Raw genomic sequence first — 16,513 nt, forward strand, 5'->3', positions numbered from 1 at the left:
GTACAGTGTTTACTTTTGTTTCCTGTCGCAGCACCTTGGGCCTCAGAAAACAGCTTGGAGGGCTGCATGGCAGCCCATGGGCCATATGTTGGACAAGCCTGTATTAGATGATATATTGGGAAAAGTCTAGTATCTCTTACAAAATTAGTAAATTATAGTCCTGAATGTTTTATTGCTATATATACACACACACACACACACACACACACACACACACACACACACACACACACACACACACAAGCTTTAAAATAATTTAACAACATTTTTGTTTCAGCCTGTGAAGTACATTTTGAAAACACAAAAGTGCCTGTAGAGAATGTTATTGGAGAAGTAGGAGGAGGGTTTGAGGTGAGTTTTGAAGAATTACTCATTATTCTTAAAACTACCAAAAGATTTCTTCAACAGACAGAATATTTTAAGTTCTGTATCTAGTATCACACTAAAAGGCACTTAAATTAAGTCATGTTGTTTAAAATGCTTTTACTATTAATTTTTTACATTAAATTGGTAAAACCAAAAGAAGGTGAGTTTATCTTCTGTGCACTGTATTAGTTCAGTCTATTATCTTCTTTCACTTGTATCATAAATGAATGCCATGTTATGCTCTTGGGTGTAGGTTGTAGCCGTGTTGGTCTCAGGACATAGGCAGACAAGGTTCCTTGGGTGAATCTGATATCTTTTATTAGACCAACCCAAATAGTTGCTTAATAACTATTTTCCAACTATTTGGGTTGGTCTAATAAAAGATATCAGATTCACCCAAGGAACCTTGTCATGTTATGCTCTTGGAACTTTAATTACATTCCTTTTCTCAGGAACTTCAGCACTAGATGTAACAGCTCAGGTTACTGGAGTTTCATTGATGATACTATGAACACAATTTTTAATGAACCTCCGAACTTTCAAAAATAATTTTAAACTATCGGAAACAGATATTTTCATGAATCTGGAGAAAGTGGGGAGTTGGGAGATGAAGCTGGGATGATGTACACTTTTTCTGAACACCTGCAAAAAGATTAGGGTAATGATAGTAAGTGTTTTCTTTACCAAGACCCCATAATTGACCCATGAAAAGGGACCTGCTTTGGTTAAATATTTTCTGTCTAAAATGACTGTTTGATAAGAACAAGTTAATGAGCTTCAACTCTTTTGTGGCCTGGGAATACATTATACTGTGGGACAGATTACCAATGATAATGATTACTCCTTGATTTGAGGATGATCTCTACCGTGGCTCATTGATGGGTCTTGAGTTGATTTAAGAGTCTAATCCTTGAGCCACAGATCCATCCACAGAAGTTGCAAGTCTTTCCACAGGGGAGAGTAGGCCATACGCTAGGATCTCTCTGCTTTTCCTTCTTCTCTCTCTTCTCTGTGCCAAGAGACGGATTAATAGTGAGGATGGAGAAAGTTGAACGATTGTGGATTGCTCCCTTCATGCAAATACATTTTTTATGGGTGAAGTTTCAGATATCTCATTGAAATTCACCCATCCTTCAGCTCTGCTTTTCTAGCTAACCTCAAACCAACCTGCCAACCACTAGCAGAGCCTTCCTATGCAGCCCACAGGCCCAGACTTATATTTGCCATATTTATTCAAATACATGACAGGGTTTTCTTCCCCATCAGTATTGTGGGGAGGGAAGTCTCATTTTAGATTTAGATACTGGCCTGGGGCAGAGCAGGTGGCGGTGACCCAGCTCTGGCTTTGCCTTGGTTCCAGGGCCAAAGAGGGCACGTGGGAGAGGCTGCATAGCAGGGTGGGGGGAGAGAATGCAGGGGAGACTGTGGTGCGGGCAAAGGGGTGTGAGGTGGGAGATCCATAGGTGAAGTTTGTGAAGAACATGGGGGAGATCCCAAGGGTGGGCCACTGTCTGCCTGCCTACCTGCCACCTAGCAGTACCATAGGCAGACAAGAGGCAGCACCAGGAGAAGCAGCAGTACATGGCTGAGGGTTAGGGAAGGAGCCACAAATTTAAGAGCCCCTTTTGTGTGCTGCACTTCTGCTTGGACACCAGGTGGTCCTGCTGTGCTCTGTCTGTATTTCAACACTGCATCTAGCTTCTTGTCTGACCTCAGAGTTTCAGTGAGCTCTTTTTTTACTCAGATGGATTTTTACTCAGAGCTGTTTTTTGCTTTGTGTTTTTATGGACAGCAGTTTTCTTTACAGAATTTACAGATAAATAACCAAACTAAAAATGTCTATGAAGTTTCTGTAAATTTATGGACTGTTGGCAACCTTGCTTGGGACCCATCCCATTTAATATTTTCATTTGGACAAAGGTCAGTAGAGCCAGATGCTTGTTTATGAAATTTGTGGATGATACAAAGTTGGGAAATATTGCCAATACTGTACAGAGACACATCAGATTATCATGCAAGAATTAGATGACCTTGTGAACTGGAGTAATAGAAATGATAATAGTACACAAGTGCAAACAAGTGCATTTAAGGTCTAATACCAAGAAGTTTATGGCCATCTGTGACCTCCTAACTTGAAAGAGGAGAGGGACATGAGTGTATCAGATGAATGTAGGACAAGGGGGCAATTATTTGAGCCGGCAAGCCACATAAGGAGTTTTGCTGAGCTGTCGCGGACTGTGTCAGCACTCCCTACCATGCAACAATTCTCCAAAACTCCCTATGTGGCATGGGGCCGTGGGTGGGGAGCTGTGTTTGGGAGTGGGACAGGCAGGCAAGGCTGGGATCATGGGGTGGTGACAGCACAGGGCTGAGGCTGGGGCCCAGTGCAGAGCCATGATTCACTTCTCACATGCCTCTGCAATGGGCATGGGTTCTGCAGGCAGGGGCATAAAGGGAGCAGAGATTGCAGTTCTGCCCCAGCCCCTCACTGTCACCACCTCAAAATTCCGGGGTGTCCCCAACCCCACCCGCCTGTCTCGCCCCTGCACACCACTCTCCTCCAGCCCATGTTGCCATCCCAGCCACCTGACCTCACACCCTGCCCACTTGGGTCCTACCCCTGGCAGTGGGTGCAGGGTGGATGGGCTGTGGTACCTGGGCAGTGGGGTCAGGCCTGGCAGTGGCAGCTGGAAGGAGCCATTGCTGCTGGGGTTGCTCGGAAATAGTCTGGCCACTGCACCACTCCAGCCCCAATGTGTGCCCAGGGGTGACATGATTAGCTGCATGTGCTGTGCCCTGGGCTACCTCTTGTGCCTGGGCTGGGCAGGACCAAGAGACCCACCGTGGGCTAGGCAAAATCCCTCCATGGGCCAAATCTAGCCCACAGACCATATTTTGCCCACCCCGATGTAGGATGACCACAAGTTGCCATTGTGGTGTTGCTGTTCTTACTGTAAGAACAGGCAGCTAAATGCCTAAAATGTATTGGATGATATTTTAGTGGAGATAGATTACTAGTACCATTGTGCCAAGCATTGGAAAGAACCCATGTGTACAGTTCTGGTCACTTAGTTTAAAAATGATGGGTGTAAAATAGAGCAATTTCGTTAAAAGTTCTGTTATGATGATTATAGGCATGAAGGGCCTATCTTATGAGAAGAGATGGAAAAAAAGACATTGTTATGTTTAGCTTGTATTGGTATATGATGAAATGAGCACAAATTGGTCATAAATACATTTTAGAAATTGGAGAGTTTCTCAGTATCAGAACAGTGATGTTCTTGATTGGCCTTCTGAACAAGGAACCTAAACTGCTTCAAGACAGCTTGGAAGCATATGGAAGGCTTAGTACAATAGGATAGAACGGGGGTGGCCAACCTGCATCACACACGTCAAAAATGTCATGTGAAGCCATTTTGTTTGGTGTGCAGCAGATCGGCAGGGAGCAGAGTGAATAGTGATGGACTGGGCAGGGAAGAGAGAGTAGAGCAGGGGATCAGGCAGGGGAAGGGGATTGGAGAGGCGCTTGGGGAGAGGGCAGAGCTTACTTTGTGGCACACCTGCCAAAGAAGGTTGGTCACCATGAAATAGAAGTATGTTCTGGGAGTAGCAGTTATAACTTGTGATAGGAAATGTTGAGCATTTGATATCAGTAGACAAGGGTTGAAAGGAAACTTAGGCCCCCACAATTGTGTTAATTGGATAATTAATTTAGACAGACTACATGTGCAAATTAGCTATTATTCCATAAAAAGTGCTAACTTTATAGCTGGTTTCTGTTCAACTTTAATTTGCGCATGTAGCATAGCTATGCCCCCTCAGCTAAGAGCCCGTCAACTGACAGCCTCAGGTGTGCTGCCACAGATGGGAGTCTCATCAGCAGATGAGTCTCTCATCCACACAGGAGGAGCCTGGGATTGCAATTCTGGGCTTCCCCTACACTGTCAGTAAGGCATGTGGATGCAAACTGATGCTGGATCTTACAACCTCTGGCTTTCCACATCTGGCATGGCAGGAGGCACGATTGTGTGCATCATACATTAGATCCTATCATGCCTGTACCTAAATGTCTAGATAGTCCCTTCGTCACTGTGGGTTGATTACCTATGTGGGAGATGATTACAGGTATAAGGCTTCTTGATTTTGCTGGTAGCAGGTTAAAGCTAGAGAGAAGTGACTTACTGGTACTAGATTGGAATAGATTTTACATTGGGGTAGTACTGGGCTGAAGATGAATGTGTGTTTTTTGGGCATGACAAGGAATTGCATATGCAGGTCAGGCAGGCCAGGGCAGGCAGTTGTGATGCTCTTTGTGAATTGGGTGGTCTTCCCTCATTTTAGTAGTTGTCTGCATGGGTCAGGAACATTTTTTTTTCTTTCATTTCTCTATTCATTGCATTTCTTAGCTTCTGTTACTTTTCTTTTTTCCTGTGGGAGATATTGAGTTGGGTGCACTCATGTGCCTAATGGTACTAAGGAACTCCTGAGATGCCTCACTGGTTTATTGTTCTTTCAATGAAATTGATCCCCAACCATATTTAAAGTTATAGCTATGAAGGAATTTTCTTCCAGGCCAGATTGGCAAGGATTGTTGGGAGTGTTTTGCCTTCTTTTGGAATGTGGGCTATGATCCATTTTTGCATGTTTAGATGTTACCTACCAAATTCCTTGTTATTGCAGGCTTCCGAGGCATTGGTGGTGCCTGTGTCTCTTATGCTGTCCTCCTGTGGCCTACCGTAGATTTTTCTATCAATCTTAGGTGGATGCTTTGTGGTGTATGATGTGTGGCGGGGGGGCAAGAGTTCTTGTATGTACGTGGATCCTTTTGGTTGATTGTTTATTACGTGGTTTAGAGATGCACAGTGGCATATTGGATCAGCACTGATAAAAGGAAAATTAACGTTATTGGCAATTGGCTTTATTTGGCCTGTGTAGCCGATAATGTCACCAATAAATGCTGTGTGCATGCACGCAGCCACAGCATGCACATGGCCAGAAATGCAGCTGGGCAGCTTGGAGAAGCAGCCTCCTGCCAGTAAGTCTGTGGGAGGGAAGGGGCACGCAGGGTGGAGGGGGGCCAGATTGAGGCCACCACAGTGAGGGAAGGAGTGGGGCAGGGGCAAGTGCTGCCCAGCCAGGGCAGTGAATGTGACCCCGGGAGTGGGACAGAGCTACAGGTGGCTTATCCAAGAGGGTGCTTGGGGAGGGGGGGTGGCTCCATGTCACTGTGCATACCCCTGGGGAAGGCATAGGGGGCACGTACCCCTTGGATTTGTGTGTGGGTTGAGGGTCGGGGGTGGGAGCTGTGCTACCCTCTTCCCAGCAGGGAGGCTGGTCTTGTGGTGGGTGGGGGTGGTGCATGTGGTGGTGGCACTGGGAGGGGTAGCCATCTCCAGGGCTGAGAAAGTCGGGGTTCCACACATCCAGTGACTAGATTGCTACAGGTGGGGCTCTGCAGGCAGGGAAAGTCAGGGTTTCCTACTTGCAGATACATTGCCTCAGCAATCTCCAAGAACCCCAATATCTGGGATACACCCTTGGAAATGAGGAACATGTGGCCATTGTCCTGCAAGATCAATGGATGGGACGATGGGCAACGTGTGTGTTGCCCAATGAAGCAGATCAGCTGTGCCTTCACATATCCTGGCACAGTTGATCTGCTTCATTTAGCATCATCCATTTCGAGCCTCGGAGTCCAGTCTTTGGAACTTTACTATTTGGTTGGTGTTTGGTACATATTCCTTCACATTAAGAAGTCATAGTTTTTCTTTCTTTAGTAGTTTGGAGAGTTTTAAAGCACCTTCTGCCATATTAGTAACTTGGATAACAGAGAAGGGTTGCATAAATATTTTAGATAGTCCAAAGAGGTGCATTACAGCATTTTCATAGAAATCTAAGTGCAAAACTCCTGAATTAACATCCCTCTAGGTTTAGCATTACATTTACAGCATAACAATACCTGGAAAAATGGAAACCACAAAGCAGAAATTCAGATACTTTTATTCCTTGTTGCCTCAGAATTTTGCATTTATGATAGTTTTGAGTTAATAAGATGTAACATTTGCTTATTTGATTTTAGCACACTCCTCTTAATCTTCTGAACCATAAAACTTCTGAATGCTGATTTTGAACACTTTTTACCCAGGTCCATTTTACTTCTCTTCTGTAACTAGCATATATTGATGATAGTGTTATATATATTTTCTCAAATATCAGGCATTCTGTTTGATGTGTTTTGTTTGGGGTTTTTTTTTTGTCTGCATCAACTTTCTGGCTGCCTGGTGGCAATAAAGTGACAGCCTACAAAGCCATTCCCAGTTTCCCCATTGCTTTAAACTTTCTTTAGTGATGCCTGTGTGGTCTTTACCAGTCACCAAGTTGAGCACACCTGGTGTGTTTTTTTTGTTTTTTGTTTTTTTTTTTTTCTCTATATCTCATTTTTAATTCCCTTCACCTCCTTAGTCCATGGGAGGAAGATTATCACCTACAGGAATCTGTGTTAATTGATTTAAAGATGCTGAACATTGGCTGAGGTGACTGACTTTTTCAGTTCCTGTTCTGTGACAATGGGATAGCTCTTGATTTCTTAATTAATTTTTCTAATAGTAAGATTATCACTGAAATTTTGAAAGCATATTTAAAGAAACAAGACTTAGCTCTGTTAAGATTCCTTTGATGGCCCTGCTTTCTTGGTACAATGCATTGTATTAGAAAGAAGAATGATAGTATGGAAAAACAGAAGATGCTTTCCTCCCTGGCCATATTTTAACAGAGGCTCTGAGAACATATTTACCTGAGTCCAGCACTCCTTTAAAGTTGCGTGATACTTTTTTTCTGTAGGTTCCTGAGATTTTACTTGAGTGTGTACTATATTATCACTATTTATGAGGCATTCTCTTGTGCTCATCCGTAGTCTTCTTTTGTGTTCTATTGTTGTTCATTTGTGCTCCTAATGAGTAGTCAGAACTGTGAAGACCACTGCTGGGATGCAAAATGAAATGTCAAAGGCCAAAAAAATAGCATCCATTTTCCTACTTATTGCTATGTTTTCTGTTTTTCTTACGTTGTCACTGCTAATCACAAACACATGGCATTAGAGAGACTTACAGGAGCTATCTTCTGCCTGGTATGCATCTAGTAGATTTCCCCCCACCCCTGCCCCCCCCTGCCTCCTGCCCTTTCAATGTCTCTCTTACTCTTGAAAACCAGGAAATTTTGCTCCCTAACAAATTTCTTTTTACCTGTTTCTAAACTAAAGTTCTGAACTGAATAATTGTCTGTTTTTAATTTGAAGAGGAATGTGGCTCATTTAAAATGAGATGAATCCTGCAGGATGTAACTTCTTTTTTGGAAATATGTATATCCTCCTCCCTGACTCTTTAATTATGGTTCTTGATCTTTGTTGAAAATAGTTTTCTCCTTTCCTTCCTTGCAAGCCCAGTCTGTGCCACTTCACAGTGCTACTACTTGGGGAGGCCGCACAGTGTCCCAGTACAAGCCAGCCTAAGAGAGGAAATGATTGGGTAAAAGTAAACCTTGTGACTCTGTCCTTCTCACTTTCATTCCTGATCTGAAAGATGGGCAAAGTGAGTCCTGATACCAGAATCTAAGTTTCCAGGCAGTTAACTGGCCCTAAGATAAGGGAAGGCTGACTAGTTTGCATAGCTGGATTCTGCTAGCCATGTGAAATCTAAATAATGTATAGAAAATACCTACTGGACCTGGTTCCCTGGCTCTGCAGGCAGGGAAAGTGCAGGGGCCGTGGATCTGCAAGTGGAAAGCCCTGAATCTCCAGGAACCCCAATATCTGGGGTACACCCTTGGAAATGAAGAACATGTGGCCATTGTCCTGCAGGATCAATGAATGGGACAAGGGGCAATGTGTGTGTTGCCCAATGAAGCAGATCAGCTGTGCCTTCATGTATCCTGGTACAGGTGATCTGCTTCATTTAGCAACATCTGTTTCAAGCCTTGGAGCCCAGTCTTTGAAACCTTACTATTTGGTTGGTGTTTGGTACATAGTCCTTCACACTAAGAAAATCCTCTGGAGTGTACTGTGTCTGATACAGCTGTAGATAACAACTCGAATCACATTAAGTTGGGTATCCTTTCTGAGAAACTTCTGAAGGGAAGTTTGTTTCACCTTCATTAGATTTGCATTTCACAAAATACAGTGTGCTTTACTGAAAGTGTTAACTCTTGACTAATGATCTGTGTTTCTTTGCAGGTAGCTATGAAAATCCTGAGTAATTCAAGGATTAGCATGGGGAGTGCATCTGTAGGAATTATTAAGAAGTTGATAGGTAAAAGTTGTTTGTTTGTTTTGCCATACAAAAGAGAAGCTTGCAGTCTCTACCTTCTCCAACCCACTTGGAACTGCAGCATTGTTTTCAGCTATCAAGTCTATCTGTAATTCTTAAAACAATTTACAGCTCCTAAAATGTTATGCTTTTTCAGTTGATGCAAAAGAGAAGTGTTCTGTGATAATCTGTTCTGATGTAAAGATCCTAATAGAGTGGACTTTAAAAGTTGTATTTACTTATTTTTAAAAGCAGCCAAATATGGAAAATAGTATGTATGCCATTCAGTCTCAAAGGAACATTGTGAAGTAATTTGGGATTACATTTTATATATACTGTATTTACTCAGAAGATGAGGTTCCACCCCATTTAACACGGGGAGTGGAGAAAGCCCCTTGCCTTTACAATCAAGCACAAGGCAGTGGGGGGTGGGAGGGGAGGGGCAAGGGCAGGCAGCTGCTGCTGCAGTTGGAGCCACAGATCCCACCTGCCATTCCTCCCCTGCAGATACCCGTGCCCCCCCATGCTGCTGCTTCTTCTCTCTCCCTCTCTGCTGTGCTTCTCCTTACCTTTGCTCCTCACTGGCAGGCTCCATCTCTGCTGCAGCCTGAGACATGGAGCATGGCTCCAACCTGGCCATGTAGCAGGAGCCTACCCCACCAGCTCCATGCTGCTTGCCTCCTACTATCTGCACCCCATTGCCTGCCCCATTACTGCCCCCCTGCCTGCCCTACCACAGCACTGTGTCCCCTACCACCTACCCCATTATTGCCCCCTCATCACCTTTCTCTCCCACCCCCTGTAGTAGTGGGAGGGGAGGAATCCAAGATGATCGTCCAACAATTAGATTCCATACATGGAAAATTATAATAAATTTAAATATTTTCCATGTGTAAAATCTAATTATTTGGGGGGGATCTTGCATTCAGGGTCATCTTGTAGTCAAGCAAATGTGGTAGTAGAACCTATTAAAATCAGCTTCTGCCAGTGCATATCAAAACTGGTTAAAAGAAAGATCTCAAAGTTTTTCTTGGTATTTAGGGTATTTAGTATTTTATCATAAAAACTGTTGATATGTGTTTTTCTTTTTTTTTTTTGTCTGGGGACATAGTTGAGCATCTTCCTATTGGAACTCCTTTAAAGCAGTCACCCCTGACCCCGCTTCTACTATCATTTCAAACCTGTGTTTAAATATTCATTTGCCTATTCGTTCTACTTAAGAAGATATCAGCAACTAGTGTATTGGAGGAATTGTAATACTGGCACTACAGTGGGAGATTGGTGTGCAATAGGGTGGTTTGTAAATAGACCATTCTGTGATATCAGTATATTTGCTCTTATAATGCAAATCACCATTAGGCCTGGCCTGGAAATGGATTTATATCCCACTCACCCTCACCCCAGATGTTTTGGTCTTTAGAAAAGTTGCTTCTAATTGGAACCAAGACTCAATATCCAGTTTTCACATTGGTTGCAAAAACTCAGAGATATTCCTACTGCAGTAACAGTTTGGTATTTCTGAAATATGCTTTTTGAGTTTACTGGCTTCATTGGTAGCCTGCCAGCACAGGCTGCCAGGAAACTAGGTTGATCAGCTGGCCAGCTTCCCTGTTTGGTTTCTCTTGAAAGTTCCCATGGAATCAACATGCTCCTACAGACTGTTTTACTTGTGTTGAATCAGCATTTTCCAATAGAAAATCGCCCCATTGGAAAATTTTTGACCAGACATGCTCTGGTTTTAGTTAAAGATCTTCTTTTAGCTAAAGATACTCTTTGTACATCTACATGTACATTTCTTTATGGGACATGAGTTTTGTTAATTCTAAAATGAATTTCACTCATATAACTGGTGAATTCCCACAGTAATAGGATTAATAAACAAATGTCACTACTTACTGTGAAGCTCTTTCACAAAAAATAAATGGTAGATGCATGTTGTTTTTAAATAGTTGAGATTACGTGAACAAATAAGTTTTGCTTTCAAAAATATCTTAAAATTGCTTTAAATTGCACTTAATTATAAGATGTTTTTCTCTCTCAAGAAATGACAGCAGAGTATGCTTGTACAAGAAAACAGTTCAATAAGAAACTGAGCGATTTTGGATTAATTCAGGTAATCAGAAACCAAAAATATATGTTAAAAATGTGGTTGCCATCATTTATGTGCTGAATTAAGGGCTAGATGATAGATTTTTTTTTTGGTTCTTTTCCAGGTTTTTTGGTGGCTGGTAAAAGTTATTGCCAGATTACTACATGCCAGGTGTTCAATCTGCATAAGTTTAGTCTAAATAGGCTTCTCCACTGATGTTTAGAAATGTCTTGCAGGATTTATTAGTCAAATATAGAGCTTTTCAAGTTTCTATGAAAATTATAATTTGCATCTTGTACTCTGAGTTGTATTTCTTAATACATATATGAGTTCCATTTAGTTGTGTAGTAAATGTTATTATGACATCTGACTTGACTGACAGTTCTGTGTCTAAGTGAATGCCTGATGAATGTTTCTCTGTCCTTGGTTACTGTTTGACAGGAGAAGTTTGCTCTTATGACTGTGAAGGCATATGTAATTGAGAGCATGGCTTATCTCACTGCTAGAATGATGGACGGTCCAGGACTACCAGATTGTTCTTTGGAAGCAGCCATGGTCAAGGTAGCAAATGTTACTTAGAAAGGCTGACCTAATGCTTGTCGAATATCATTTGGATTAAAGCCTCTACTTTCAGCTGCAAATTGATATTGTGTCCTCACACAATATTGAGACACTTTGTCATCCTGTAACCTGAAAAAAATTAAAATGGGCATGCTTGTTTTTTCTAACTTCCTGCTGTGGTAAGCCTGAAGATTAGTTTAGGCCGCCATCTTTATATGAAACTGCTTCATACCAACACATAAGCTTCTTTAAAAAAAAAAAAAAAAAGTAGTAGTACTAGAATAGCTGCACTAACAAAGTCATATTAAGACTAGGCATGTAGGGAAGAGCAAAAGTTTCTGAAACCCAGCCCATACCCAAACTGCTGTTATAAAGGAAACACTAAATGTTATGTCAGATTTGAGGGGTGCAGGAAATGGACACTCCACCAAGCGGACTAGAACTGTTTTTCCACTGCCAAGTCTGGCATTGACAGCACTGAAGTTATGTTGGTGAACAAAGGAGACTTTTGAGGATCTTTCTGCTTTGTGTGGGTCTATCACTAAGGGATTCAAGTAGGAAGATAGCGGGGGTCGCCCTGGATTTCTTTCTGTTGTGGCCAGCGGTCAAGAATAATAGCAGCCAGATACTTCTCTGAGTACTGACCCTGCTACAAGACAGGGTCAGTACTTGGAGAAATACAAGGAGCTGTTACCCCTGTTTTCATTGACATTAACTCAGAGACTAGGACAGTTGCAGAATGCAGCTCTCCTCTTCCATGTACGAATGAGTCGGGCCTGCTCTCTGCCTTCATGGGCAGTAGCTAGAAGGACAGACAAGGTTCCTTGGGTGAATTTGATATCTTTTATTAGACCAACCCAAATGGTTGGAGAATAGTTATTAAGCAAGCTTTCGGGTTTAAAAACCCTTCGTCAGGCTAAGGAAGCTTCAGCAGTTGGTGTGTGCTCTTCCTGGATGGAATGAAAAGTAAAGAAGCCAGAGGCTGGGCTGGGGAGTCAGTTGCCAGGCAGATTGTAATGTATCAAAAATCCAATGTCTATGTTTAGTCCCTGATCTCTAGTATCCAGCAGGTTGATGAAATGGAGCTCATAGGCTCGTCTCTGGAAAGTGTTGTATATATCCTTAGACCAACACGGCTACAACCTAAACCCCTGTAGCTAGAAGGATACATTTTAGTGCTGCTGTCCTGATATATGAAGCATTCATAATCTAGTCCTCTAAATACTGTTGGTTGCGAAAGCTTCTTCAAGCATTTCTGCTCCTGAGTAGAGAGAGTACTACAGCAAAGCATGGTATGTGTATGCTGCACAGTGAAAGAGATGTAATGTAGCTATCTTAGAACAGCACTAGGCATGTGCCAATACATTTTTCTGAAACTGAGCTTATTGGCATGTGCCCAGCATCACTCAAAGGTAGCTACATTACATCTATGGGGGGATTACACTTGGAGCAGACATGACCTTGTGTCACTGTGACATACTTCCTAGACCAGTCAGGGGGCAGTATATGGATGCCTTTTGAGGACTGAAAGGTTTATACAGCATTAAGAGTATAGCTACTTATTGCTTCAGACAAAACACATATTAAGATAGGCATTGTTTGCCTTACCTGTCAAAAGGACATGCGTATTAAAATACATTGTTTGCCTTACAAAAGGAGCCAGCTATATTTTGTATCTATCTATCTATTCTGTGACTAGAAGTGGCTACTTTTATTGAGACAGTTTAAGTCCTCTAGCATGGGATCATTTATAAAGCATGCTGGCAGTTATTCTGTTGGCACATTTTCTTCCATTTAGTAAAAAATAGTATGCTGCTTTTGTGATAAGGAGTTTGGAATGACTGTTCAGTTTGAGCATTGAGTTTTATGAACTAACGTGTTTCCTGTATACCATAATCCATAGCACTGGTAGACAAATTTAAACAGGGATAAAAGGTTTATTGCAAAATATTGCAAAAACACAGTTCATCTAAATTCATTTATTGGAGTTTTATCCCTACTTTTAATACAGGATATAAGAATAAAGCAATTAAGTTTTGTATTTAAGTTGGCAGGTGCTGTAAGGGTAATTAAAGCATTATATCCATGGCAGGTGTTTAGTTCTGAAGCTTGTTGGATGTGTGTAAGTGAAGCGTTACAGATTTTTGGAGCACTTGGCTATATGAAGGATTACCCCTATGAACGTTACCTCCGGGACAGCAGGATCCTGCTGATCTTTGAGGCAAGTATGAATATACTTCTTTATTCTGGTAAATTGGAACTAATTCACCTTCTATTATTGGCATAAGTTTGGATTGAAGTAAAACACACTGTACTATTTTCCCTTGGAGTGGACTCTGAAACACATTAATGATGTTCATGTAGAGCTAGCAATTTTTTTACTATGGTAAGTTGAATAATGCCCTTGGAAATTACCAGGCTTGCTTTAGAGAAAGGAATGCTCCCACAGTAAAGGCTGTAGGATGTGAAGAGTCTAAGGAAGAAACTGAAGAAATTTCTCCTTTGGGGGCACACTGGAACTGCCATATCTGTGCCTGAAGGAAAGGATTGATGTGGAACAATGATATTTATGTAATTACCACCTTTTAAAATATTTTTAAAAGTTTGACTATCTTGACCGAAATGCTAGTAGCTGTTCCAGGTTTGACATTGAGAGTAACCAAGGGATTCAGGTTTAAGAAAGTTATAAATGCATAATTTAAACTTTTTAGCTACAACTTGATATGAATTGGCTCACATGATGCAAATTGTCTTTCACTGCATATTCTGAGTGCTGATAAAACAAGCATGATTAAGGAGACTAATAAGGATAAACTTTAGTAATATAGCAAAGATATTATGATACTGATTTCCCTCTGTATTTATTCTTTGTCATGTGAGATATTGCTTTTAATACAAGGATAAGAAATTTGGTAAGAAATCTAGAAAAAATACTAGAGGTTTCACAAATGATGGTTATTTCTAGTGTTTGAGATCAGTGTCTATTTTAAAAGGGCAACAAAAGTTCTGAACCACAGATTAAAACATCCTAGAATGTTCTGTCCCTGTAGAATTCAATCTCCCAGACCTGTTGTTGGGGGGGGTGGGGGGTTGATTCATTAAGTTAACTGTAGTGAATTCCACTATCAATTACAAAATGGGAACTAATAAAGTGATCAACTATTAAAGCCCCAAGGAAAAGGATAAAATTGGCAGTTGATCCTCTTCAATAGTAAAGAGAAGGAAAGGAAACTTTCTGGTCCAACTAAATACAAGATAACTTCAACATTGGCTTGGAGGGGGTGTTAGTCTTTTCTTTAAACTTTTCAATGGTACCTTCCAAATTGAATGGGTTTTCTCTTCAGTCTTGTCTCCAAATCCTAATAATTAGGTCAGAAGTTTCTCTACTACCAAAAGATGGAAACAGGTGCATAGATACTGTTTTTACAGTCAAAGCTGTTTATAAAGGGCTTGCCAGGTCATGGGGGATCAGTTATTTCTCTCTCCATCACAGTATCTTGCCAGACAATAGCAGAAGGATGAAGAGAAGAAAAGGCCTAGTCCCAGTTTTTGAACCCTGGTGAAATGCATTAAGATTGGTCTGCTCACAAAAAATTTACTGTTGTCCTTATTAATTAGCACGTTTCCCATTCGTGACGGAAAAAGTGGTAAATCCCAGATTTTCTCATTTTGAGGACAAAACTATGGGAAATGGCTGGCAGAGTTCCAGCTGGACTGGACACAGTACTCCAGAAAGGTAGAAATGGTAGATGGGGCTGTAAAACATTCAGTATCTTAAAATGCGAAAAATAATAACCATGTAATGCAGACCATTAAAACAGGGGGCAATTATGCAGGAGAAGAACTGTTTCAGCTAGCTTTGTGAATATTTCATTGTGAAAGAACTTGGATATGTGCAAGGGGCACGTGCTAATGTTGCAGTAATTTAAAGTCTGTCAACATTTCTGTTATTTCCACATTTCTGAAGAGACTGTAGATCAGCAATGTAAAACTTAATGAGCATAAATTTGCATACCAGGTAAAAATATAGATGCTCGCTCTTTCCACACCCCACCTGTCAGCCCCCAGAGCTGCTAATATAAAATATTGTCCACTTTTAAATATAAGCAGTACAGAAAACCCATTTACTTTCTTGGAATTTGGGAGGAAGTTGTATACAAGTGTGAACTATAAGAAAACCTGCAATTTGTAAAGCAAAATTGCAACACCCTCAGTTATTGTAAGACAGCAAGAATTTTTTTACCTTTTTGTCAAATGACAGCTGTGGGAAAAGAACCAACTAACATTGTTATCTTTACTTTAAAGTGTATGAGCAGCATCTGGTTATTTAAGTCCCATCAACTGCACTGGTAGTACTTGGCATAGTAAAATTTACTGTCTGTGCATAGATTGAGGTTTCAGTTTCTTAAAATGTTCATAGAATCATAGAAAATTAAGATTGGAAGGGACCTCAGGAGGTCATCTAGTACAACCCCTACTCAAAACAGAGCCATCCGCAACTAGATCATCCCAGACAGGGCTTTCTCGAGCTGAGCCTTAAAAACCTCCAAGGATGGAGATTCCACCACTTCTCTGGATAACCTGTTCCAGTACTTCACCACCCTCCTAGTAAGAGAGGTTTTCCTAATATCCAACCTAAACCTCCCTTGCTGCAGCTTGAGACCACTGCTCCTTGTTCTGTCATCTGTCACCACTGAGAACAGTCTAGCTCCATCCTCTTCGGCACCCCCCTTCAGGTGGTTAAAGGCTGCTATCAAATCCCCTCTCAGTCTTCTCCTCCCCAAACTAAATAAACCCAGCTCCCTCCGCCTCTCTTCATAAGTCATGTGCCCCAGCCCCTAAACCATTTCATTGCTCTCCACTGGACTCTCTCCAACTTTCTGTAGTGGGGGGCCCAAAACTGGACACAGAACTACAGATGGGGTTATTGACCACTGTAACCCTCAGGTCCTTTTCCAGAGAGCTGCTGTTTGGGCAGTCAGTCCACAGGCTGTAGAGGTGCATGGGATTCTTCCCATGGTAACCTGCTGCGCACCAGAGGGTGTGTGGCACAGGTGTTCCCCAGGGACAACTAGCAGAAGCAGAAGGTGCTTGGCTGCTAGTTGTCCCAGGGGAACCAAACATCCACGCACATGTGGACGCAGTCCATGAGATTGCTTTTGGCCCAGTGCTCCAGTTGGTCTAGGTCACTCTGAAT

At 41.8% G+C, this 16,513-nt stretch overlaps 1 protein-coding gene across 1 annotated transcript in view; it reads left to right on the forward strand.

Annotated features, from left to right (window-relative positions):
- ACAD9 (acyl-CoA dehydrogenase family member 9) overlaps positions 1 to 16,513 on the forward strand; it is a 61,492-nt gene that overhangs the window by 29,488 nt on the left and 15,491 nt on the right. The window contains exons 8-12 of the mRNA XM_006023889.3: positions 278 to 351; positions 8,594 to 8,669; positions 10,709 to 10,779; positions 11,197 to 11,316; positions 13,409 to 13,537. Of these exons, the coding sequence (XP_006023951.2) occupies positions 278 to 351; positions 8,594 to 8,669; positions 10,709 to 10,779; positions 11,197 to 11,316; positions 13,409 to 13,537 (470 nt within the window). The remainder of the gene's footprint in view (positions 1 to 277; positions 352 to 8,593; positions 8,670 to 10,708; positions 10,780 to 11,196; positions 11,317 to 13,408; positions 13,538 to 16,513) is intronic.

This window comes from Alligator sinensis, unplaced genomic scaffold (genome assembly GCF_000455745.1).
Source record: "Alligator sinensis unplaced genomic scaffold, ASM45574v1 scaffold81_3, whole genome shotgun sequence".
In the NCBI taxonomy this organism is placed as follows: Eukaryota; Metazoa; Chordata; order Crocodylia; family Alligatoridae; genus Alligator; species Alligator sinensis.